The sequence below is a fragment of the Podarcis tiliguerta genome (assembly GCF_965153285.1).
Source record: "Podarcis tiliguerta genome assembly, chromosome: 5".
Classification (NCBI taxonomy): domain Eukaryota; kingdom Metazoa; phylum Chordata; class Lepidosauria; order Squamata; family Lacertidae; genus Podarcis; species Podarcis tiliguerta.
In genome coordinates this window covers 86590162-86616532 of record NC_139538.1, presented here as the reverse complement: position 1 = coordinate 86616532, position 26371 = coordinate 86590162, and the positions used below count along the sequence as shown (strand labels likewise).

Below are 26371 nucleotides of genomic sequence, written 5' to 3'. Positions count from 1 at the left end.
ACGTTTGCAAATCGGAACAATCACTTCCAGGTTTGCAGCATTCAGGAGCCAAAACTTCTGAGTACAATGGCGCTTGGGATCCAAGATATGACTGTAACTGTTTAATTCACATCCTATCATTTACGTCAGTATATGATTGTTGTTGTTGTTTAGTCGTGTCCAACTCTTCATGAACCCCTGGACCAGAGCACGCCAGGCCCTCCTGTCTTCCACTGCCTCCTGCAGTTTGGTCAAACTCATGCTGGTAGCTTCGAGAACACTGTCCAACCATCTCGTCCTCTCTCATCCCCTTCTCCTTGTGCCCTCCATCTTTCCCAACATCAGGGTCTTTTCCAGGGAGTCTTCTCTTCTCATGAGGTGGCCAAAGTATTGGAGCCTCAGCTTCAGGATCTGTCCTTCCAGTGAGCACTCAGGGCTGATTTCCTTCAGAATGGAGAGGTTTGATCTTCTTGCAGTCCATGGGACACTCAAGAGTCTCCTCCAGCACCATAATTCAAAAGCATCAATTCTTTGGCGATCAGCCTTCTTGATGGTCCAACTCTCACTTCCACATCACCACTGGGAAAACCATAGCTTATGGAAAACCAGTATATGATTAGTACAAATCTTTTCTAAATGAAGAAGTAACGATTATAATAAAAGTAGTTTCACACACACACCCCGTGTGATTATGCAACTTTGTTACTTGAATGGTTTTTAAGCTGTTCTCCGTAACGGCTGAATGCAAAAGAGAAGATCTCCTTTCTTTTTGCTTCTTGGGGACAGTCACAGAACGAGCAGTTCTGTTTTTGCACTTTCATTAAACATCTCATTCTCACTGCCGCTCAGAATAGGGATCAAATGTTCATTTTGTGTTTCAACAGACTGCAGCTCCAACCATTAGGGCGTCTCGTGTAAACTTAGTGCCTTAACCCTCTAGGAGGCTAATGAACATTGCCAACTGCACTGAACCCCCACATGGTTGGGGAATAGCAAGCCAAATGAAAATCCTTGTTTCTCTGCCCCATCTTCCTCCCACCACCCGCCCCCCTTTCCAACCAGCTACACTTAGGCAGCAGCAACTGCCGGGAATAGAAACCACAGTCGTGGAGCCTGAATGTGACCTTGTGGCAAAGTACTTCATGGAATATCACACAGAGAAATGAATAGAAGACAATCAGAGCACAGGCTGGACATTCCTAAGATCGGCTGTGGATGGTAGACAGTGGAGAAAGGGGCCATATCTGCTCTTGCACAATTCCCATTCAGTGAGAGTTTGTGCAAGAGAACTTTGTGATAAATTGCAGCCAATATAAATGCATAGCTGCATGAGATGACATATGAGAGCGCTTGGACTAAAATTGTCAGCCAAAAGCTTGGTGTAGTGGTTAAGAGCGGTAGTCTCGTAATCTGGGGAACCGGGTTCGCGTCTCCGCTCCTCCACATGCAGCTGCTGGGTGACCTTGGGCCAGTCACACTTCTCTGAAGTCTCTCAGCCCCACTCACCTCACAGAGTGTTTGTTGTGGGGGAGGAAGGGAAAGGAGAATGTTAGCCGCTTTGAGACTCCTGAAGGGGAGTGAAAGGCGGGGTATCAAATCCAAACTCTTCTTCTTTTCTGGTTTATCACCGTAACAGTTATTAACACTGGGCTTCAGTAAAGCAAATACTTTAATTGGACAGCGCCTATATGAAACTGAAGGGACATGGGTGGCACTGTGGTCTAAACCACTGAGCCTCTTGGGCTTGCTGATCAGAAGGTCGGCTGTTTGAATCCCCGTGACGGGTTGAACTCCTGTTGCTCAGTCCCAGCTCCTGCCAACCTAGCAGTTCGAAAGCACGCCAAAAGTGCAAGTTGATAAATAGGTACTGCTCTGGCAGGAAGGTAAATGGTGTTTCCGTGCACTACTCTGGTGTCAGTGTTCAGTTGCGCCAGAAGCGGTTTAGTCATATTGGCTACAGGACCCAGAAAGCTGTCTGTAGACAAATGCCATCTCCCTGTAAAGCGAGATGAGCACCACAACCCCTGAGTGGTCTGTGACTGGACTTAACTGCCAGGGGTCCTTTACCTTTTTATATGATACTGAACAACAGAACAATTTGGCCACAACCAGGAAATTTTGAACATGGTATGATTATTTTCCACCGAGTCATTTTGACACTTTGGCACCCTATCTGCAAAATTTAACAATTCCAAAATGCAGGCCTGCTTTCACTTTTGCAAGATGGAATATGCTGCCTTCGGCTGTACTTGAGGGTCGATTTCAAAAAATTCCATTGGGAAAATGGTGGTGTCCTTGCGGAGATGGCAGTATTGAGCCCATGGCTCATGTGCTTCTGGCTTGCACTCTTTATAAAGATTTGAGGAGTGAGGTTATTACCCCTCTGTTATTGTCTATGTTAGGTTGCTCAGCCATTGCTACTGTGTTCTTTCTTCTAGCAGATCAAGGTGACCAGGTGACAGCAAAAACTGCAAGGTTTTTAGCAGGGGCAGTTAGAACAAGACCTGTTATTTGATTGTAGATGTAAACCCCCAAAATGTATTTTCTATAGTTAAGTTTTTACCTCTATCTTCACTACATTTTATTTTATTGCTATGGCTAGGAGCTGATGCAAATAAAGATTCTTCTGATTCTGATTCATTTGATGACATAAGATTCAAGGCCTCCCTTATTCACAAGAACCTCAAAGCCAAAGTCATATTATGAAAGGTCTAGGTAACATGTCGTTAGACCGACATATATGTACCTGCGGTCTCTCTGTGTGAGCAATGGTGTCACGAATTAATATATATTTCAGTAATACAAACCAGAGAAAGCTTCCTGGACTCACAAAACCCACCCAGATCAGTAAAAAGGTACCCCTGCCAGTACGGGCCAGTCGTGACCGACTCTAGGGTTGCACGCTCATCTCGCTCAAGAGGCCAGGAGCCGGCGCCGTCCGAAGACACTTCCGGGTCACGTGGCCAGCGTGACGAAGCTGCAACTGGCGAGCCAGCACCAGTGCCGCACACAGAAATGCCGTTTACCTTCCCGCTATAAAGCGGTACCTATTTATCTACTTGCACTTAGGGGTGCTTTCGAACTGCTAGGTGGGCAGGAGCTGGGACCGAACGACGGGAGCTCACCCCGCCGCGGGGATTCGAACCGCCAACCTTACGATCAGCAAGTCCTAGGCACTGAGGTTTTACCCACAGCGCCACCCGCGTCCCTGACCCAGATCAGAAGCTTCACATAATTTCCCTGCCTTTTGCTACATCACAGTGTTCTAGTTGCAAGCTAGTTATCAAAGCAGGCATTCATGTTGCAAAGGGGAAAGAGTTTAATATACATCATTAATAGCAAATTGTCTGGTTTCACTGAAGGAAAGCAAAAAAAAAGAGGGTTGCCATGAGCAGTTTTGAAATGAATTTCAGATTCAAAACTCCCCTTGTGTATTTAATGGCATGCTAATTTACATTTTAATTACTTAAGAAATCAAAGCATTTGTTGACAGTGGAACATAATGTCAGCTTCATAGTGCACTGTTGGTAGATGCTTAATGAACTTAATTAGATAATTAGTGATGTTAATTATCCTTCTATTATGAAGATAAAGATGTTACACAAATGATGCACAGAAATATAATTATATGTTTGCTTGTTTGGCTCTTGAAAGAATGGAAATAGCAGACCAAACATAATGGCAAGAGAAAGTCTCAGAAGGGATTTTGACATGTACTGCCTGGTTGCTTTAGCTGCTACGGAAACCCCATGTCTGGAAAGGGCTTTGTGCAATTCAGCTTGGTAGACCGTTCCTTAACACAACACGAACAGCAGAGCAATCCTAAAAAGGTAAAGGACCCCTGACAGTTAAGTCCAGTCGTGAACGACTCTGGGGTTGTGGCGCTCATCTCGCTTTACAGGCCGAGGTAGCTGATGTTTGTCCGCAGACAGTTTTTCTGGGTCATGTGGCCAGCGTGACTAAGCTGCTTCTAGCGAAACCAGAGCAGCGCACAGAAATGCCATTTACCTTCCTGCTGGAGCGGTACCTATTGATCTACTTGCACTTTGGTGTGCTTTCAAACTGCTAGGTTGGCAGGAGCTGGGACCGAGCAACGGGAGCTCACCCCGTCGTGGGGATTCAAACCGCTGGCCTTCTGATCAGCAAGTCCTAGGCTCTGTGGTTTAACCCACAGCGCCACCCACATCCCTAGAGCAATCCTCAGAATGTTTAATTAGATGTCTCACTGAGCTCAGTGGCATTTGCTGTCCAGTTTCTTCTGGCATGGGACACGGGTGGCACTGTGGTCTAAACCACAGAGCCTAGGGCTTGCCAATCAGAAGGTTGGTGGTTCGAATCCCCGCAATGGGGTGAGCTCCCATTGCTCGGTCCCTGCTCCTGCCAACCTAGCAGTTCGAAAGCACGTCAAAGTGCAAGTAGATAAGTAGGTACCGCTCCAGCGGGAAGGTAAACAGCGTTTTCGTGCGCTGCTCTGGTTCCCCAGAAGCGGCTTGGTCATGCTGGCCACATGACCCGGAAGCTGTACGCCGGCTCCCTCGGCCAGTAAAATGAGATGAGCGCCGCAACCCCAGAGTCGGACACGACTGGACCTAATGGTCAGGGGTCCCTTTACCTTTACCTTTCTTCTGGCATGATGCTGAGCATCACAGGAGTGAAGTTGTCGTATATGATCTGGCCAACAAACAGCGCTTCTATGTGCACAAAGAAGCATTGACTCCCCACTGAAGTTTTCCGACAGATTATAGGCAGAAGCATAAGGAAAATCAAGCCTACTTGCCCCATGATGCCAGCTTGAATTATGGGGTACATGGAGTACAATTACCCCCACCCCACCCACATCTTGCATCAGGGTGAAGCTACGGATCAAGCGACTTGTGCGTAGGCTTGAATTTGTGACCCCCGTGTCCCTTGCCTAACAGGGGCAGCCTGTGTAACAGCTGTGCTGATTTGATGAACCTTTCAATAATTAGAAATAATGTTCAGGCTTCTTGTGGTCTGAAAAGCAACATTAATCTGAAATTGGGAGCTGGGGGAATCAGAGTTAGAAACAAATTTCAGGACAACCCTAATTCTAAGAGCAGTGTGCAGGGGATCAGGGCCACTGCTCTATTTACTTCCTTGTTGTTGTTGTTTAGTCGTTTAGTCGTGTCTGACTCTTCGTGACCCCATGGACCAGAGCATGCCAGGCACTGCCTCCTGCAGTTTGGTCAAACTCATGCTAGTAGCTTCAAGAACACTGTCCAACCATCTCGTCCTCTGTCATCCCCTTCTCCTTGTGACCTCCATCTTTCCCAACATCAGGGTCTTTTCCAGGGAGTCTTCTCTTCTCATGAGGTGGCCAAAGTATTGGAGCCTCAGCTACACGATCTGTCCTTCCAGTGAGCACTCAGGGCTGATTTCCTTAAGAATGGAGAGGTTTGATCTTCTTGCAGTCCATGGGACTCTCAAGAGTCTCCTCCAGCACCATAATTCAAAAGCATCAATTCTTTGGCGATCAGCCTTCTTTATGGTCCAGCTCTCACTTCCACACATCACTACTGGGAAAACCATAGCTTTAACTATACGGACCTTTGTTCGCAAGGTGATGTCTCTGCTTTTTAAGATGCTGTCTAGGTTTGTCATTGCTTTTCTCCCAAGAAGCAGAAGTCTTTTAATTTTGTGGCTGCTGTCACCATCTGCAGTGATCATGGAGCCCAAGAAAGTAAAATCTCTCACTGCCTCCATTTCTTCCCCTTCTATTTGCCAGGAGGTGATGGGACCAGTGGCCATGATCTTTGTTTTTTTGATGTTGAGCTTCAGACTATCCTTAGAGGACTATGGATTCTTAGGATTGCATGAACATGCAAGCTGCCAGAGAGCAGCTCACAGCAGTTTTGGTCCTCCCTGCTCCTTTTTGCTCCTACACTTCCATAGGGAGCGGATGGGGCTGTGGTCTAAACCACTGAGCCTCTTGGGCTTGCTGATCGGAAGGTCGGCGGTTCGAATCCCCACGACAGAGTGAGCTCCCATTGCTCTGTCCCAGCTCCTGCCAACCTAGCAGTTTGAAAGCACGCCAGTGTAAGTAGATAAATAGGTACCACTGTGGCGGGAAGGTAAACGGCATTTCCGTGCACTCTGGTTTCCATCACAGTGTTCCGTTGTGCCGGAAGCAATTTAGTCCTGCTGGCCATATGACATGGAAAGCTGTCTGTGGACAAACGCCGGCTCCCTCGGCCTGAAGCAAGAAGAGCACCGCAACTTCAGTCGCCTTTGTCTGGACATAACCATCCAGGGGTCCATTACCTTACACTTCAATGTGCTAAGCCACGGTGTCAACCAAAGCTGGGCCCTTGTTTAGCTCTCTTCTTGCCATAGCCAAGTACAGAAGTGACAAAAACCATGTGGGATAACCCACTAGCGTAGCTTGGGGGGGGGGGTGACTGGGGGCGGCGGCACTAAGCTGCAGGGAGACAAGGCCAAGCCGTGCCCAGTTGCCCTTTGGGCTGCTGGCGGTGGGAGCTGCCCCTAAGCCAGGCAAGAGAGAGGGAGGGCGAGTGGGCCGAGGCCGGGCCGCAATGGAGGCCTGGGGTGGCGGCAATGCTCTCCCAACCTAGCATGTTGGCCCAGTGGCTCCACTCCCTGGCCAGGCCTGACCCAGGGGGTGGAAGTGGGGGAGGGAAGAAGCAGCATCTCTGTCCAAACCCAAGGCTCCGTTGTGCGAGGCAGGATAGCCTGGTGTAGCGCTGCCAGGCCTAGCCCTCCCGGCCCCCAGGGGTCAGGCCTGACCAGGGGGCAGAAGCACTGGTGAGGAGGGGAGAGGCAGTGGCAGCGTCTCTGTGTTCCACCCCTCCACTGGGCTCTGGGCTGAAGCTTGAATAATGGCTGGGCACCACCAGGCTGTGCACTCCTGGGTCAGGCTTCCAGGTCAGGGTGGAAGCTTCTGGCGGCGTGGAAGCTGCCCCTCTCCCTGGCTGGGCTCCTGCGTGCGGGGAAGCTCTGGAGACCCACGCTCCCTCTGCACCCCTTGTGTGTGCACCCCCAGGTGTGCCCATCCGCCCCGGGTGGCAGTAAGGTAAGCTACGTCCCTGGGATAACCAGCCTCATATAACCAACATGGTTAAGTCTAATTAATACACGAAGGGGTTAACGCCATAGAGTAAGGTGTCCTGCAGGACTTATCATTTCCCAGCATCTTGGGAGGAAACAGGTAATCAAGCCTATTGTTCTATTCAGTCTAGCCGAAAAGCTCAGCATGTGAAGTGGTTTGAGCTGGTTGCTCCAGCTCAACTTCATGGATCTCACCAGCCCCTCTTGAGTTCCTAGGCCAATAGTTTCAGAACTTTTGCCACTTTGTAACTAAGCAGTTACTTTGTAACGGGGATGCGGGTGGCTCTGTGGGTTAAACCACAGAGCCTAGGACTTCAGAAGGTCGGCGGTTCGAATCCCTGTGATGGGGTGAGCTCCCGTTGCTTGGTCCCAGCTCCTGCCAACCTAGCAGTTCGAAAGCACGTCAAAGTGGAAGTAGATAAATAGGTACCACTCCAGGCAGGAAGGTAAACGGCGTTTCCGTGCGCTGCTCTGGTTCGTCAGAAGCGGCTTAGTCATGCTGGTCACATGTACGCCGGCTCCCTCGGCCAATAAAGCGAGATGAGCGCCACAACCCCAGAGTCGGCCACAACTGAACCTAATGGTCAGGGGTCCCTTTACCTTTACCTTTACTAACTAAGCTACGTTTTACTGCCTGCGCAACTTTTCTGACTGCTGTATGGAAAAGCACATGCATCTAACCTTTGGAAAATTTGGAAGTAAATCATTCTTTAACTTACCAAATCCATATTTTGAAAGGAAGTGCTTGACACTCACATATTAAATTTACTCTTTAAAAAGTAGTCAAAAAGTGAACAAAATTTGATTGGAAAAAAATCACTAAATGAGCTCCTATTTCTGCTCCTTTACTGTCTGAACAGCATTGATTGATTTACTGCTGGTCACTGGTTAAGCCATGGTATTTGACTCAAATTGAGTCTTAGTCAAACAGCCATCCTCACACTCGGCTAATCTCTTTGCAAAGTGCACCGGAGCTAAAAGAAGGTCAGGCCTGGCCTTAGGGGAGACACTCAAGCCATCTTGCTTTCATGAAAAATAAGTCTGCAGCCATTTGTGTATCTGACTACTACAGAGACAATCTCTTGCAAGTATCTTTGTGGACCGCAGAGCAGGCCGGCCGGCCTGAGAAGCACATAAACACACAACTGCCTGGAGCAGGGAAAGAGGGAAAGATTTGGAAACTTGGTTCCGTGTCACACTAGAAAGCACAATTTATCAGATTCGGAGCTGTCAGGCGCTGACATGATAAAGAATAACACAAAATGAGTAATGTCCCAGAACCCAGCTCTTCCTTTAATTATGAGCCTCTCCCTTTCAGCGAAGAAAGACAGAAGACGCAGAAACACCAATTTCATGCACTTGTGCCTGAATAATGTCTCTGTGCTGGCTTTTCCAGATGGCAACCTTTTCTGCTGCAAGAACTAATGATGTGGGCATATTTAGGGGAAAACCAATAACAGTCTTTAACCTTCAACAGCAAAAAGCATGTTGTACAAAGCGTTCCTTGGGATGCATTAACAAATATCAATTACTTTGCTCACTGAGGTGTAATCAGCTGTAATAATCAAAATTAATTTTAAGAAATAATTAAACAGACCCCAAGGCAAATAGTTGGTGCCAGCACTCAATTGTATCACGGACTCACAGCACACCTGGAAGCGAGTCGCTCAACAAAAGGAGGAAAAGGACAAGCCTTGAGCCTTCTTATTTGCTCTGCTTTGCACTGCTGGAGAAAAAGCCCAACTTATGCTGATAACAAATACCGTATTTTTTGCACCATAACACACACTTTTTTCCTCCTAGAAAGTAAGGGGAAATGTCTGTGTGTGTTATGGAGCGAATGCCTACGGATGGCGGGGGGATCTGCTGCAGTCGTGAGCAGAGGATCCATGGTTCCTCTTCCTTCCCTCCTCCGTGGCTCGCTTTGAAACAGCAAAGCGGGAGAAGAGCCGCTGAGTGGGGAGGAGAGAGGGACAGAGAGCCTGCTTCCTTAAAGGAGCAAAGCGGGAGAGGAGAGGAGCCTTCTCCTCTTATACCCCTCTTCTTCATTCTTCTCCACACACCCCACGCGTGCTCCTTGTCCCTTGAGTGCTTTTCCTTCCCTCCCCACTTAAAACGTGGTTACAAAGCATGGATCCTCAGGATTTTTGCACTGGGTCACCCCAAATTCACCATCAGATCACATAGCATGTCCATGGCTACATCTTGCACCAAAAAAATCACGCACCCACTGTTGCCTGGGGCCACAGTGGTGCAAAAACGTGGTTACAAAGCATGGATCCACATGGATCCTCAGGATTTTTGCATTGGGCTACTCCAAACTCACTGTCAGATCACATGTCTGTGGCCACAGCATGAACCACAAAAATCATACATCCACTGTTTCATTTAGAATATTTTTTTTCTTGTTTTCCTCCTCTAAAAACTACGTGCGTGTTATGGTCAGGTGCGTGTTATAGAGCGAAAAATATGGGTATATTTTGACTCAAGATGTTAGCAGACAGAAAACGACTGGGTCACGACCTCAGTGTCAGAGGAGATGACTTTTTCTCCCACGCAACTCCCAGTCAAGCCTCTCTTACCCCCACGGATCGCTGCCTCCTTTACATTTTTAGGCCCTCCACATTTCCTATCTTTCATTTTCAACTCAAAACAAGAAAATTGGCCACAAATAAATAACGGGAATAGGGTTTTTAATTTAATGTGGAATTTTAATAGCACATTGTTGGGAAAAGGCAGAGGTACAGTACCAGCAATCACTGAGTGGGGTATTAAGAGCTGGGTTTAACTGGATGGGAGTCAGGGAAGGGAGAAAGAAATCTGAGGAAAATAAACTTTCTAGATGTGTGCTTTTATTTAAAATGCATCTCTGGGTTATTTGTGGGGCATAGGAATTTGTTCATATTTTTTTCCAGAATACAGTCTGGCCCCCCCACAAGGTCTAAGGGACAGTGAACCGGCCCCCTGCTGAAAAAGTTTGCTGACCCCTGGTGTAGATTATAAGTAAAAATAAATGTCCTCACCCCAGTATACCTGAAGGAGCATCTCCACCGTTCAACGCAGACTCTGAGGTCCAGCCCCAAGCCCTTCTGGCGGTTCCCTCACTACAAGAAGTGAAGTTACAGAGAACCAGGCAGAGGGCCTTCTCGGTGGTGGTGCCCACCCTGTGGAACACCCTCCTATCAGATGTCAAGGAAATAAACAACTATCTGACTTTTATAAGACATCTGAAGGAGACTTGTTTAGGGAAGTTTTTAATGTTTGGTGTTTTATCATGTTTTTAATATTCTGTTGGGAGCCACCCAGAATGGCTGGGGAAACCCAGAATGATGGGCGGGCTATAAATAAAAAATTGTTGTTGTTGTTGTTGTTATATAATAACAGAGGTTTTTTAAAGAACTTGAGGACAAATAAAGTTGAAACAGAACAGTCTTCATTCTTACGTTGGGTTCTGTAAAAATTTAACAGTTTAAAGAGGAAGTTAATAATTGTTTAGCAATTCTTAAAATGTATGGATATGAAATATGGGATATGTGTCCTGAATGTTTTTGATATTTTTTTTTTAAAAAATAAAATTCTAGAAACAAAAAGTAGCAGATACATTCTGAGGCAAAGCTAGTCTAGTTTTTTGTCCTGGCTGAAGTCTCTAGTCCCTTAGAGTTTTGTTTTTTTCTTACCAGATGCCTTGCCTAAAGCCTAAAATTTGTTCAGGTGATCTGAAGATGCATGTTACCTGCGTTTTGTATCCCGTCTGCTTCAGGTTCCGGCTGGGGGTCAGTTTCACCGCTGGAGACCAGCTTCCACTCCAGGAACGCGGCTTGTCTGAAGGCTGAGCTGGAACCTTGCTCTGGGGAATTTTCTTTTCTGACGCTAAAGAACAAGGAGAAGAAACAGTTGTTGAAACCAAAGCAGGCAAAGGTTTCTACAGGTCAGGAAATACGTCAGAAGGTACAAAGAGCATGAACCAGGTACGCGCATGGGATACACGGCAAATTGAAAGCATATCCACACCAGATTTTAAAACTGGTTTAAAAGTCCTTCCCTCTCCCCAGTTCTACAAGTGTGGTGGAGGCGACCTAGCAAAAAATTAGCAGCAAACAAAAATCCCCGGTATTTTTTCTACATAAGTTATTATAGTAACATTGGCTTAAAACCCAAATAAGATGGCAAATGTGGATGGTCACATTCTAGCCCCTTAAGGTACCTTGGGTTTGGGACAGTCCTTTCATTACCCACCAAACACTCATATGTGCTGGTTGTACCCAAATTAACTCCAGATAAGGGAGAAAGAAATCTGAGGAACTCCAGATAATCGCTTCAGATCATTTTATTCCTGGTTATAACAACAACAACAGGAAGCAACCCTAACACATTCACCTATAGTATACCAACACTTTATATTATGTTTCATTGGTAACCTAAGAGGAAAAATGACTCTTACTCATAGTTAATCTAATCACAAGAGCTCCCTATTGGACATTTAGCTATGGTAAATTCACCAACCAAGAACTTCTACATTGACCACTAATAATGAACCATGTGTTGTATTATACCATTTTTGTGATGTGCAAATGACATGAGAAGACTTGGTCTATTTTTTTGTATCATTTATCATTCCTGTGATCCATGTTTATAAAAAGTTATTTTTAAATCAAGAAAAAGAGAGGTGGACAGGGGAGTGGGGGCCCTGAATTCTGTTCTTGTGAACACTTTCTTATACCGCCATCATTCAGCCCGGACACTGAGGTCCAGCTCTGGGGGCCTTCTGGCAGTTCTCTCACTGCAGGAAGTGAGGTTACAGGGAACCAGGCAGAGGGCCTTCTCGGTAGTGGCACCCACCCTGTGGAACGCCCTCCCATCAGATGGCGAGGAAATAAACAACTATCTGACTTTTAGAAGACATTTGAAGACAGGCCTGTTTAGGGAAGTTTTAAATGTTTGATGTTTTATTGTGTTTTTAATATTCTGTTGGAAGTCACCCAGGAGTTATTATTATTGAGTAATCCCCAGAACAAGGAACATGAAATCCTAGCAACTTTGCTGCACTGGTTGGGGGAGTTGGTCCAAAAACATCTGGAGGATCACCTGTTTCCCCATCCCTGATCTAAACTGATCCTAGCATATGTTGTATTGTGTTTTTAATATTCTGTTGGGAGCTGCCTAGAGTGGCTGAGGAAACCCAGCCAGATGGGTAGAGTATAAATAATAAATGATGATGATGGTGATGATGATGATGATTACTGCAGCCTAGAAGAAGTCAATGGCTGTAGAAAATGGCACCAGCCATTTAGGAGGCCAAATGCAGTCAGGGGGTGGGGCTCAATGTGGTCTTAAACTTAATCTGCATCTTGTCTTAGTCCAGGATCCGGACTTTGCCTTAGTTTTGCATTCATTCTCAAGCTCTGGGCCTATCAGTCTTCAGCTTGCTTGGGTCACCACCTCCTTTTGGTTGTGTAAACTGAAACGAATCAGGTGATTGCCTGCCTGGAGAAAGCCATGTGACTCTCAGAGAATTGGGGGGAGACATCCTGTCAGCTGACCTGATTTCTATGAACTTTCATGAGGGGAATATCAATGGCCTATCCTGCCTTCTGACACCAGGCAGCAAAATGTCATGGTAAAGTTTACAAGGTGGCGCTGTGGGTTAAACCACAGAGCCTAGGACTTGCCGAACAGAAGGTTGGCAGATCGAATCCCTGCGATGGGGTGAGCTCCTGTTGCTTGGTCCCTGCTCCTGCCAACCTAGCAGTTTGAAAGCACGTCAAAGTGCAAGTAGATAAATAGGTACCACTCCAGCAGGAAGGTAAACGGCGCTTCCGTGCGCTGCTCTGGTTTGCTAGAAGCGGCTTAGTCATGCTGGCCACATGACCCAGAAGCTGTACGCCGGCTCCCTCGGCCAATAAAGCAAGATGAGCGCTGCAATCCCAGAGTCGGTCACGACTGGACCTAATGGTCAGGGGTCCCTTTACCTTTTACCTTATCAAAGGGTATCATGACAGGTAGCTCCAAAAGAGACCAGTCTCCAAGTCATTAAAAAGAACACCATTCTGTGAAGTTGATTCTGTTAAAAGCTTTGCATGACTCAAGAACACAGACCTAGGAAATGCTTCCAAGCCTTTCTCATGATTTCTTCCCAGAAAGGACTCGTGTCGGTCATCTTCAGTTTCTCAGTGCTGACTGCTGTCTCTGTAGAGAGAGACATCTTGTAGGCATCTTCCAAATCCTTTCTCCTTTGAGAGAGAAGTTGGATCCAGATGGCTTCGGTTGTCTTCCAGATATCCTGCTGAACTAGAAACAAAGAAAAATGGGGAAAGTGTTTGGTGGGAGAAGGTGCCACCAGGAAGCAAGGTAATTTCCTCTTCTAGAATTGGGACTTAGGACAACTATAGCTATCAGCCTGGCTGAGCTTCCAGACAAATCAGCTCCAATTTATGCAACTGGCCCCGCCTCCCAACAGTGTGGATAGGTTAACTGGGGTTTGGTGGGAACCCCAAATGACTAGCACAGGGAGGCAGGCCAGCCCAACCAGCTGGTGGCCTGAGGTGCTGCACACGGTCCCGCAAAGGGCACCCACAAGGGAAGGTGTGAGCGTTCATTGTCATAATGTGGCAAGCTTTTGGAGGAACACAGTGTAACACAGTGCTATCCTAAGAGAACCCCCATTATTTGTATAAATTAAAGTAAAGGGACCCCTGACCATTAGGTCCAGTCGTGACCGACTCTGGGGTTGCTGCGCTCATCTTGCTTTATTGGCCAAGGGAGCCGGCGTACAGCTTCCGGGTCACGTGGCCAGCATGACTAAGCCGCTTCTGGTGAACCAGAGCAGCGCCCGGAAACGCCATTTACCTTCCCGCCTGAGCGGTACCTATTTATCTACTTGCACTTTGGCGTGCCTTCGAACTGCTAGGTTGGCAGGAGCAGGGACCGAGCAACGGGAGCTCACCCCGTAGTGGGGATTCGAACCACCGACCTTCTGATCGGCAAGTCCTAGGCTCTGTGGTTTAACCCACAGCGCCACCCACATTTGTATACATTACCATTCTTTAAAGCAGAGTTATCATCCATCCTCCCCTCGTCTTGGTCTGGGTCCAGGAAAACACGGGAATCAGACATTGCTCTCTGCTTTGCTTCGTAGTTTTCTGGATCGCTGCAGTAAACAGAGGCATGGCATGACTGAATGAACAGCACGTTTGCTTACAGTTATTGATGGGTGGAACCAACCGGATCACAGATCAGCAGAGGAGCACATGACTTGCCTTAGCAGCCACCTCTTCGTTGGATCTCCCACCCTCCCTCTCTATCTGGCTGACACATGTTCCTTTGCTTGACCTTGCTATGGCACGGCCAACCTTATTTCCTCGAATAAAGGGTTAACTACACTGATGCCGTGTGATTTATTGCTGACCTGCTCCCAACACGTATTATCCTGCCCTTCTATGGCAGCCCAGTGCTCCAGCTAAAACCAGAGAAATATAAATGAAATTAAGAAACAGCCACTGCACTGTAAAATAAAAACAGAGGCGAGAGCAGTGGGTAAAACAGCTTAAAAGTAGGGATCAGTCTAAAAAAACGCAGCCCAGACAGTCAAGTGGCAAGGAGTTCCCCAGCTCCTAAGGCAGGCTTCCTCAAACTCGGCCCTCCAGATGTTTTGAGACTACAATTCCCATCATCCCTGACCACTGGCCCTGCTAGCTAGGGATCATGGGAGTTGTAGTCCCAAAACATCTGGAGGGCCGAGTTTGAGGAAGCCTGTCCTAAGGCATCTTGAGGCGCAAGCCATTTTGGGTTTTCAAGATAAACAGGAGCACCTCAGATGGTGCCTGGTAACCAGTGCAGTCGCTGGGCTCATTCATACTTCCTTGCCAGTCACAGGTCCACAGTTTAAAGCTCTGTATCTGAGAGGGGGGGTTTTGGTCCTGGCACTCTCCCTGGGAAAACATTTTGCCACTGAACCAGAGCAAATGGCAATCCCTGGCAAAACCGATTGCCGCTTGCTTCGATTCAGTGGTGAAATGCAGGTTTTCCTGGGGAAAGCATTTGGGCAAATAAGGGGGGGAAAGTAAGTGCTTGGACAATGGAGCTTAAAGCCCAGACCTGTGCCTAGAAATGGCGCACAAAAGGAAATCTGGACGAGCCCACTGTAATATAGGTAAAGGTAAAGGGACCCCTGACCATTAGGTCCAGTCGTGGCCAACTCTGGGGTTGCAGCGCTCATCTCGCTTTACTGGCCGAGGGAGCCGGCGTACAGCTTCCGGGTCATGTGGCCAGCAAGACTAAGCCGCTTCTGGCGAACCAGAGCAGTGCACGGATACGTCGTTGACCTTCCCGCCAGAGTGGTACCTATTTATCTACTTGCACTTTGACGTGCTTTCAAACTGCTAGGTTGGCAGGACCATTGTAATATAGGTGTCACCAATGCTATTTTTCTAGAAAGAGAGGTTCTAGAGCTCACCATGAACTTTTCCTTGTTCATGGCAATGGCTCCCACCTGAGAGGTGCTGGGGCCAAGCTCCTGTGAGCTCCAGCTGGCGGGGGGGGGGGAGCCCTGGGTGTCACAAGCTCCCAAGGGTGGGCGCGAATCAGCATCCTTGCTGTCACATGCATTTTCAGCCAACTGAAGTTCGCAGATATTCTGCAAGGGCACACTGCAATAATCAAGTCTGGATGTGACTAAGGCATGTGTGTCCCCATAGCCAGGTCTAGCACATTATGAGACAGACTTTGTTGCGAGATTTACAGTCAAAGGGGGAGGTGAGCCACCGTTTTGCTTTCATGTGTGGATTATAGATCTGAATTGGCAGAACTCCTCTGGAAAGACTGATTTATGGTGCAACTGGTCTGGGAAAATTAAGGAGCAGACGCCTAGACTGTATTTCATCGGAATTGTCGAAAATGGCGCCGGCCGCTGGTACAGGACTTTTGGATCAGCGTGAGATGAATTATGGGAGAGCATTACAAAGTTCACACAGAAACATAAATAAGGTTTGATTCAACTTGCCTGTGGAAATACTCGGAGGTTATTAAGAAGAAAAAGGATAACAACAAAGAGATGGGAAGATGGGACTTGTGAACATCAAAGCAGCAGAAATATGAGATGACTGGACCCTTTCTGAACTCGAAGCATGGGTACCCCCAACAAAAATTTAAAATTCGGCTAAACATTTGGAATTTATTGTGTATTGGTATAATTTGGATTTAATCTGATATGATTGGTTTGTTAAATGGAAATTTAATAAAAAATATTTTTTTAAAAAAAGCCAGGTCTGGCACACCTTGCCCTCGAAAGGAAGAGACAGCAAAATTTCCACTCTCTCGCCTACCCTCCAGCGGAAGCAGCTAACACCGTTAACAGTTTATCAAAAGAGTATAAGGAATACTACCTCACGGGGCCATCTTTAGCAGATGCGGCGCCGGGGTGCAAATATCCGCCCAGCGCCCCCAAATTACCACAAATAGTGTTGGGGTGGCCGTAGCTGCACACTGCCAGCCATGGGGGGGCGCAACTCTCCCCCATGCCGCTGTGGGAGAATGTGATGGCCTGGGAATCTGATTCAGAGGCTGAACCGGAGGAATCCCAGCCTGCACAGGAGTCCCCACCTCCAGGGCCGCCTGAGCCGGGGCAGGGGCTTGTATCTGAAGGGCCCGCACCTGTGCCGGATCCTCAGGAGCACACACCAGATGAATCCACTCTGGCTCCGGAGGTGATTGAGAACCCATTGCCTGCAGGTGCTCCACTCTCAGCCCTGTCAGGGGAAGGTGAGGCTGCCTCTGGGTCCAGTAACCCTCCAGCCTCTCCTGAGCTGCAGAGGCGCAGGGCATAGAGGCGGAGGGAACTAAGTTCTATCAGGAGGAGTGCTCGCCTTAAGGCCAGGAGAGGCGAGTCACCTGTGGGCCGGGACTGCCCTAGGCCCCAGAGGAGATAAAGGCCAGTCAGCCCAGTCCCAAGGTGCGGGAGCAACATTGCTGGTAGCCTGTTCCTGTCTGCACCCTGTCCTGCTCTCCTGCCAGAGTTCCTGACCTCACCCAACTCCTTGCCTTGGACCCCGCTTTGCCCTTGATAGACAGCCTCCAGACCCTTGACCCAGGACCGGACTCAGACCACGCTGCACGGTAACCCCCCTGGGACCAGCACAGAGAGCAATCCCCGCAGAGGCTTGGGAGTGAAGTTGCGCCCCTCTCAAACCTCTGCGGGAGGAGAGGGCAGCTTCCATCCTAAGCCTCTGCGGGGATCGCTCTCCTCCCGAGGAGGCTTGGGAGGGAAGCTGCATGCCTGGCAGCCTTATGGTTGGCAGGGCGCAGCTGGAGGGCATGCAGGGAAAGGGGAGACCTCCGGCAAAGCCACACAGCTCCCCCACTTGCAGGGGCGCCCCTGAGAGGCCTGCGCCCTGGCGCGACGCACCACCAAGCCCTATGGGAAAGACGGCTCTGCTACCTCAGGGGCCTGAATTGCAACAGGCAATACAGAAGGCAGATGGTGAAGTCCAGGCTAGAGTTGTGCGTTGCAAAAATGACGTCCCACTGCTGCTGCAGAGTCTGAAGGACACTGAGCAGCCTCTGCTGATCAGGAAGGGAAGTAGACAGGTAGTACAGAATAGCTCGGTTCAAGCTGCTGTACAGAATGCTTAGGACGGCTTCCTTGTGGAGAAAACCCTTTTCTGTGACCTGGCAGAAGAAAATAAGAAGCATCAGAACGTAGCAGATCTGGGTCTGAGCATAAAGCAGGCATGGCCAAACTTGGCCCTCCAGATGTTTTGGGACTACAATTCCCATCATCCCTGACCACTGGTCCTGTTAGCTAGGGATGATGGGAGTTGTAGTCCCAAAACATCTGGAGTGTCAAGTTTGGCCATGCCTGGCATAAAGCCAACTTTCTTTTGGATCTAGTCCCAGCATCCAAGATTCAGGCCTTAGTAAATAGTGGACCCCTTTTTGAATGGAGCAAAAAAAATAAAGTCAAATTGCCCTTTTTCGTTACTGAAAATGCCTTCTTGTGCAAGATGGAAGCAGGCATGTTCATCTAGGTCAGCCTTTCTCAACCTGTGGGTCCCCAGATGTTGTTGAACTACAACTCCCATCACAGCTGACCGGCCCCCTGCTGAAAAAGTTTAGAAGGGATGTCTAAAACCTATCCCCGCTTCATTTTTGCATTTTAAGAGTCACAAGCATGCATTTGATTTGCAAAAGAGCGTAAACAGAAATGCGGAATGTGGTCTAGCCACTTCACTGTTTATGATATGGGACAGCAGAAAGCTGTTGTCTTCTTCCCCACTGCTTTTGGTAAGATGCATAATTGGGTGTGCATCACAGAAACACTCAATATTTATTCTTAACCCCCACCTCTCTTGTGCGGGAGTTTCTGTATCCAACCACTGTTTTCCCCGTCCAAATAGACTGCACAAGAATATAACCAGGGAGCTGTCAAAACTACCCCCTCCTCCCATGGAAATTAAATTTGATAGAAGGAAGTTTCAGGATAATTTTCTGCACCAGGAGACTTTAGAACAGCATTGGAAAGTAAGCGAAGAAGCCCCTTACCACAATCACTTGCTCTGCAAGGAAAAGAATAACTTTTCTAGGGTCAGCGGCAAACATTCCTGCATAAAGCTTCTCTACCAGCTTCTGGATAAAATAGGAAATATTCACGAGAAGTGACGGCATGGCCGGCTCCAAAGCATTTTTGGCACCACCGTTCCCTGCAAGGTAGAAAAGAAGGTTTCCATTTCTGTAACGTAGTGGATCGAAAAGGGGACAAGGGTGTGGAAAACGGCAAGTTTATCTTGCTGATGCACCCAGGTGTGTTAGATCATGAAAGAGCCAAGCTCATCCCCTAGACACCAGCTCCTCATTGACAACTGGGAACTTGTGCTCCTTACATGACTTGCTGTGTTATTTCCCTATGGCATAGGTCCTACGCTATCTAGAGTCTAAAAAGAAACCTCATCCAGACCATTTGCTCCCATGGCTGGCTAGACACAAATTATATCATGCTAGGTAAATGATTTAGATAGTAAAGGTAAAGGGACCCCTGACCATTAGGTCCAGTCGTGGCCGACTCTGGGGTTGCGGCGCTCATCTCGCTTTATTGGCTAAGGGAGCCGGCGTACAGCTTCCGGGTCATGTAGCCAGCATGACTAAGCCGCTTCTGGCGAACCAGAGTAGCGCACGGAAACGCCATTTACATTCCCGCCAGAGCGGTACCTATTTATCTACTTGCACTTTGAGGTGCTTTCGAACTGCTAGGTTGGCAGGAGCAGGGACCGAGCAACGGGAGCTCACTCCATCGCGGGGATTCGAACCGCCGACCTTCTGATCAGCAAGTCCTAGGCTCTGTAGTTTAACCCACAGCGCCACCTAGGTCCCGGGTCCTATGCTATCCAGAGTCTAAAAAATAGACCTCATCTAGACCATTTGCTGCCGTGGCTTGCTAGACACAAATTATATCGTGCTAGGATAATGATTTAGGAGCTCAGGAGCTCACCCCGTCATAGGGATTCGAACCGCCAACCTTCTGATCGGCAAGCCCTAGGCTCTGTGGTTTAGACCACAGCACCACCCGTGTCCCCATGAATTGGATAGCAGGACTCTGCAGATAACCTCTGGAATCTCCACCCCACCAAAAAAAAAAAGTATTGTCAGACAGATTCTGTCAACCCCCATGGGTGGCAAGGAAGAAGTCATTTGTTTGTTTGTTTGAAGGAGACTGAATGAAGTTACAATTATAAGGAGGTTCAAGTGCTTTTAAATTCAGCTCAGAAAATATATCTAAAACGTACTTTTAAAATATGCATCTTGGGGTACGATACATTTAGAAATTCATGCACTGAGATAAAATGCCAATTTAAATATGCGTTTCGTGAGGAAACACATTTTAAAATATCGTATGTGTTTTCTTTGTAAAAATAATAATTCACAGGTTGTTGAGGAAATGTGATGGAACAGATTTATGAACCCGTGTGAAAATGACACAACTCAGAAATATTGATTTTGCTCATTCCTAATCTGTATAGTAGTCATTGCCACATCTTGTGAAAACAAATCCCATGAATATTTTGTAAAGTAGCACTTCCTTCTGTCTGCCCTAAATCTGCAGCCTGTCATTCATTGGACTATCCTGAGTTCTAGAGGAAAAAAATGTCACTCAAATGCACCTTTTCTGTGCTCCCTCTCTATACATTTTACATTTACAGGGCAAAAACACTTAGCACCTTTTTATAGACAGGACACTCTTGCTTCAAAGAACATAAAAAATGTCTCCCTGGATCAGACCAAGGCTAGATCTAGACACATGAAAAAAATGTTTCAGGAAAACGTGTGAAAAACGTTTCACATTGCTGAAAGACGGAACTCCACAGCGCCATCTGGTGTCACAGTGTTATAATGCATTTCAAACGCTTTTTAATGAATTTTATTTTACTAATGTAGCTGAGTCCCAAGTCCACTGAGTTCCAGAAGACTGGTCCACTTGATGTTGGCCAGTGATCCATAGCCTTCCTACCTTCTTTCTCCACAGATATAGAGCAGACCTAGCTACTTGTGGCACTCACCTTGTGCGTTTGATGCCTCCCCATCATCTTGGCCAATTATGTAGAAGATATCTATGATGGAAAGTAATAGCTCTGTCTGGAAGCACTTCTTCTGCTCGGCGGTGGCATTCTCCTCAGAAGCCTGCACAGCAATAACATAGCAATCATCAGAGTCTGCAGGAAGCACCAGTAAGGCAGATCCAGACTCTTGAGAGTCCCATGGACGGCAGGAAGATCAAACCTCTCCATTCCTAAGGAAATCAGTCCTGAGTGCTCACTGGAAGGACAGATCCTGAAGCTGAGGCTCCAATACTTTGGCCACCTCATGAGAAGAGAAGACTCCCTGGAAAAGACTCTGATGTTGGGAAAGATGGAGGGCACAAGGAGAAGGGGACGACAGAGGACGAGATGGTTGGACAGTGTTCTCGAAGCTACCAGCATGAGTTTGACCAAACTGCGGGAGGCAGTGGAAGACAGGAGTGCCTGGCGTGCTCTGGTCCAGGGGGTCACGAAGATCCAGACACGACTAAACGACTAAACAACAACAACAACAAAGAGAAATCCTGTTCCCAGCCAAAAGTCTCCAAGGAACTTTTAATGATGAATCCTCAAGCCGATTCAGCAGACTTTACATTGCACGCTTGTGTATGGAGCCCCAGTTCATGTGAAAAGAGTGGGGGGGGAATGGGGGGGGGGAGCTCAAAGCAGCCCTTTTCCTGCCCACTGCTCCTCAAGGCTCTGCTGGTTAGGAGCCCAGTATACCTGAAGGAGCGTCTCCACCCCCATCGTTCTGCCCGGACACTAAGATCTAGCTCTGAGGAGCTTCTGACGGTTCCCTCACTGCGAGAAGTGAGGTTACAGGGAACCAGGCAAAGGGCCTTCTCGGTAGTGGCACCCGCCCTGTGTAACGCCCTCCCACCAGATGTCGAGAAAATAAACAACTATCTGACTTTCAGAAGACATCTGAAGGCAGCCCTGTTTAGGGAAGTTTTTAATGTTTGAAGTTTTATTCTGTAATATTTTGTTGGGAGCCACCCAGAGTGGCTGGGGAAATCCAGACATCAAGGAAATAAACAACTATCTGACTTTCAGAAGACATCTGAAGGCAGCCCTGTTTGGGGAAGTTTCTAATGTTTGATGTTTTATTGTGTTTTCATAATGCTGGAAGCATTATGGGCAATCCAATCAGATGGGCAGGGTGCAAATAATAAAATGATGATTATTAATATTATTAGCAGTGGATTCCAGTATCCCATGGGCGCCAAACAACTCCTCCCCTTTAACCCCTTGTCATCTATGAAGGACACAGCATCAAGGGACGGGTGCTATTTTTGTCATATGGACCCGACCTCAAGAAGTAACTCCAAGGGGTGCCACTGTCTCTCAGCAGAGAAAACGAGGATTTTTTCCATCAGGAGGAGGCGGATGAAGTCCCACACTTGTTTCCTAGCAGGGTGCAGGGAAGCGGAAAAGGCATCGTTTTTCTTACTGTCAGTCGCCAGGCTGTTGGAAGGTGAAATACTGCCCTGATGAAAGAGAAAAAGAATCAGGGAGTCACATTCTTCAAACAGTATTTTGGACTGGATAGCGGCATTCATTCTTGGCTCCTCATCGAAAAGGGTGGTGCAGAAGATAATAATAATAATAATAATAATAATAATAATAATAATAATAATAATTATTATTATTAATACAGTGGTACCTCAGGTTACATACGCTTCAGGCTACATACACTTCAGGTTACAGACTCCACTAACTTAACCCGAGATACCACTGTAATATTAATAGTCAGTACAATGCAATACAGTGGTGCCTCGCAAGACGAAATTAAGCCGTTCCGCGAGTCTCTTCATCTAGCGGTTTTTTCGTCTTGCGAAGCAACCCTATTAGCGGCTTAGCAGATTAGCGCTATTAGCGGTTTAGCGGCTATTAGCGGCTATTAGTGGCTATTAAAGGCTTAAGGGGTTAGCGGATTAGCTGCTAAAAGGCTATTAGCGGTTTAGCGGCTTAGAAAAAGGGGGTGGGGAGCGGAAAAAACCTCAAGACTCGCAAGACATTTTCGTCTTGCGAAGCAAGCCCATAGGGAAATTCGTCCTGCGAAGCGCATCGAAAAACAGAAAACCCTTTCGTCTAGCGGGTTTTCCATCTTGCGAGGCATTCGTCTTGCGGAGTACCACTGTATCATAATTTTAAAAACTGGATACTTTTATTTAATATTTTAGCAGATCTGAGGCTAAGTAGGACTGATTCAGCCAGCTAGCCCTGGTGACTATCTAATGATTATTAGATGGATTTCCCCCAAATTGATTTCTGAACTTTGAATATTATTGTTATTCATGTTTTTATACTGTACGTTATGCCGCTTCTACAATTAAGTGTTTTTAATTTGTTGTTAGCCACCCTGAGCCTGGTTTTCTGAACCTGGAAGGGTGGGGTATAAATAAACAAATTTTATTTATTATTATAAGCACTGTATACATTAAAAACCAGCAGCAACAGAAATGAAAAATTGTTATACGTTAAAGTCCTATCAGAAGAAAAGTTTCATCAGTTTCTAACAGAAAAAGACACAGAGGTGGATTTCGATGGGAAGGGCATGATCCAGACTTGGATAATAGTGGAAGGGGCCCCATGCTAGGATCTTGACCCTCACTCTGGCCATATGTTTAGCAAACAAAACAATCCTGCACAGATAGGTAATTACAGTGGTAAAGGTACCCCTGCCCATCAGGGCCAGTGGTGACCGACTCTAGGGTTGCGCGCTCATCTCGCTCAAGAGGCCGGGAGCCGGCGTTGTCCGCAGACACTTCCGGGTCACGTGGCCAGCGTGACTAAGCTGCATCTGGCGAGCCAGCACCAGCGCCGCACATGGAAACGCCGTTTACCTTCCCACTAGAAAGCAGTCCCTATTTATCTACTTGCACTTAGGGGTGCTTTCGAACTGCTAGGTAGGCAGGAGCTGGGACCGAACGGTGGGATCTCACACCACCGTGGGGATTCGAACCACCGACCTTTCGACCGGCAGGTCCTAGGCTCTGTGGTTTAACCCACAGCGCCACTCGCGTCCCTAATTACAGTGGTACCTTGGGTTAAGTACTTAATTCGTTCCGGAGGTCAGTTCTTAACCTGAAACTGCTCTTAACCTGAAGCACCACTTTAGCTAATGGGGCCTCCCGCTGCTGCCACGCCGCTGGAGCACGATTTCTGTTCTCATCCTGAAGCAAAGTTCTTAACCTGAAGCACTATTTCTGGGTTAGCGGAGTCTGTAACCTGAAGCGTATGTAACCCGAGGTACCACTGTATTGCTCTTGTCAACAGCCACTACATCACTGTCTTCTGAGGGACAGAATCAACATAATAAGCCCATGAGACAATTGGCTGTTCATACCTGAGATACTGCAGAGGGAAAGATGACCAGGGCCAAAGCTTGGAGGAAGTCAGAGCTGTACCAAAGAGGATCCTCAGAGTATTTGTGATATACGAGGTAGATGAACTGCATAATGTGCCCTGGGTAAGTGATCTCCCATGAATCCTCTGTACCTGCTGGAGTCTGGATACAAACATAGGTTTTGTCTATTAACATACCGATTCAAGAAGCCTTTAACCCAGCATGAGAAATCTCTGCTGCAGGCCTTATTATTAATTATTATTAATATTAATATGCCACCCATCTGACTGGGTTGTCCAAGCCACTCTGGGCAGCTTCCAACAAATTAAGACATCAAACATCTGCCCTCCGGGGTCATTTTTGCAAAGTCACATCACATGATTGATAGTCAAAGCGACCAATGGAGGGTTGGGTGCGTTTTGACCAGGCCCTCCGGCCAAGATACAGTTCCCCACTCCTGGTTTAACTAACATGGCTGCTTGTTGGTCATGTCCAGCTTATGGCAGTGGCAGTTTTCAATCACCCTGTGGCAATTTCTATCTGTTTCCATTTAAACTGGTCATGTGTTCATGCTAGGATCAGTTTAGATCAGGGATGGGGAAACAGGTGATCCTCCAGATGTTTTTGGACCAGCTACCCCAACCACTGCAGCAAAGTTGATAGGATTTCATGCTCCTTGTTCTGGTGATTACTCCATAATAATAATAACTCCTGGGCGACTTCCAACAGAATATTAAAAACACAATATAACATCAAACGTTAAAAACCTCCCCTAAACAGGGCTGCCTTCAGATCTCTTCTAAAAGTCAGGTAGTTGTTTATTTCCTTGACATCTGATGGGAGGGCGTTCCACAGGGTGGGGCCACTACAGTGGTACCTCGGGTTAAGTACTTAATTCGTTCCGGAGGTCCATACTTAACCTGAAACTGTTCTTAACCTGAAGCACCACTTTAGCTAATGGGGCCTCCTGCTGCTGCCACGCCACTGGAGCACGATTTCTGTTCTCAACCTGAAGCAAAGTTCTTAACCTGAAGCACTATTTCTGGGTTAGCAGAGTATGTAACCTGAAGCATATGTAACCTGAAGCGTATGTAACCTGAAGCGTATGTAACCTGAGGTACCACTATACTGAGAAGACCCTCTGTCTGGTTCCCTGCAACCTCACTTCTTGCAGAGAGGGAACTGTCAGCAGGCCCTGAGAGCTGGACCTCACTGTCTGGGCTGAACGATGGGGGTGGAGATGCTCCTTCAGGTATACTGGGCCACTGCCATTTAGGGCTTTAAAGGTTAGCACCAGCACTTTGAATTGTGCTCGGAAACGTACTGGGAGCCAATGTAGGTCTTTCAGGACCGGTGTAATGTGGTCTCGGCGGCCACTCCCAGTCACAAGTCTAGCTGCCACATTCTGGATTAATTGTAGTTTCTGGGTCACCTTCAAAGGTAGCTTCACTTTGCCTGACTCCCAAGTGCCAACCATTTGGCAGTCTTCCCCTCCCTACTGCAGCATGTGTGTTTTGCCCTCAAGCATCCCTCCAGCCTATCCGATTCTAGCCTGCAACATTCCCAGTACAGCGCTCACCTGTTTCACTATGGACTTCACCATCTCGAGCAGCAGAACCGCTCCCTCCGGGCACAACCCAACTCTGGCTACAGCCTCCTTACAGTGGTTGTACAGCAGCCATTGTAACATTGAGTCCAAATCTGCCTGAAAGAAGGGTTTACTGTGAATCTACAGGAGGAGGAGTTGCTCCCGTGTCTAAACACAGCAGCTACATATTCCTCCACCAAACAACCAAACTGCTAAGTTTGACATATGGGGCAGTGAGTATGGAGGAAGTCTCGAATTTTAGAATAGGGATGCTTCCAAAATTCTCATTACATTCTGGAGTTTCAAATCGCCTCCAAATCGAAACCAGCATTCTACTTTTCATCTTCAAGGTTTTTGGAATTGCACTGCTTCATGCTGCTGTTTTGCTGCTGTTATTGGTTGCTTGGTTCTATTATTTTTTAAGTAAATTGTACTTGCTTTAACTGTGACATTTTTGAAATCCACCCTAGGACCGCTTGGAGTAAAGCAGTCTGTTAATCACAAACATTTTGCTTTGCTCGCTTGGTCATGGCTGTCAATTCCTCCGATTTATTCATGTTTTCTCTCCCTCTCTGCATTTCCACATTGCACATTAATTACTGCAAAAAAACCACACATGATTGGCTTTATTAAGAGCCTTCTCTGTGTAGTGTTTTACTGAGAAGGGCTAGACTTATGCACATCACACCCAAATAATCTTGATGCAACCATACGTAGAACCACAAAATTGCTTTTGTGCAGAATATTGCCAGCACACACAGCTTTGACTGATGTCCTGAAATTAGTGAGATCAACAGTCTGGCATAA

At 47.2% G+C, this 26371-nt stretch overlaps 1 protein-coding gene across 1 annotated transcript in view; it reads right to left on the bottom strand.

Moving 5' to 3' along the window:
* WDFY4 (WDFY family member 4) overlaps positions 1-26371 on the bottom strand; it is a 185690-nt gene that overhangs the window by 84992 nt on the left and 74327 nt on the right. The window contains exons 31-39 of the mRNA XM_083440157.1: positions 25556-25681; positions 23977-24138; positions 21938-22114; positions 20610-20730; positions 18601-18758; positions 17498-17727; positions 14103-14212; positions 13162-13353; positions 10799-10935 (exon numbers count right to left, since the gene is read on the bottom strand). Of these exons, the coding sequence (XP_083296283.1) occupies positions 10799-10935; positions 13162-13353; positions 14103-14212; positions 17498-17727; positions 18601-18758; positions 20610-20730; positions 21938-22114; positions 23977-24138; positions 25556-25681 (1413 nt within the window). The remainder of the gene's footprint in view (positions 1-10798; positions 10936-13161; positions 13354-14102; positions 14213-17497; positions 17728-18600; positions 18759-20609; positions 20731-21937; positions 22115-23976; positions 24139-25555; positions 25682-26371) is intronic.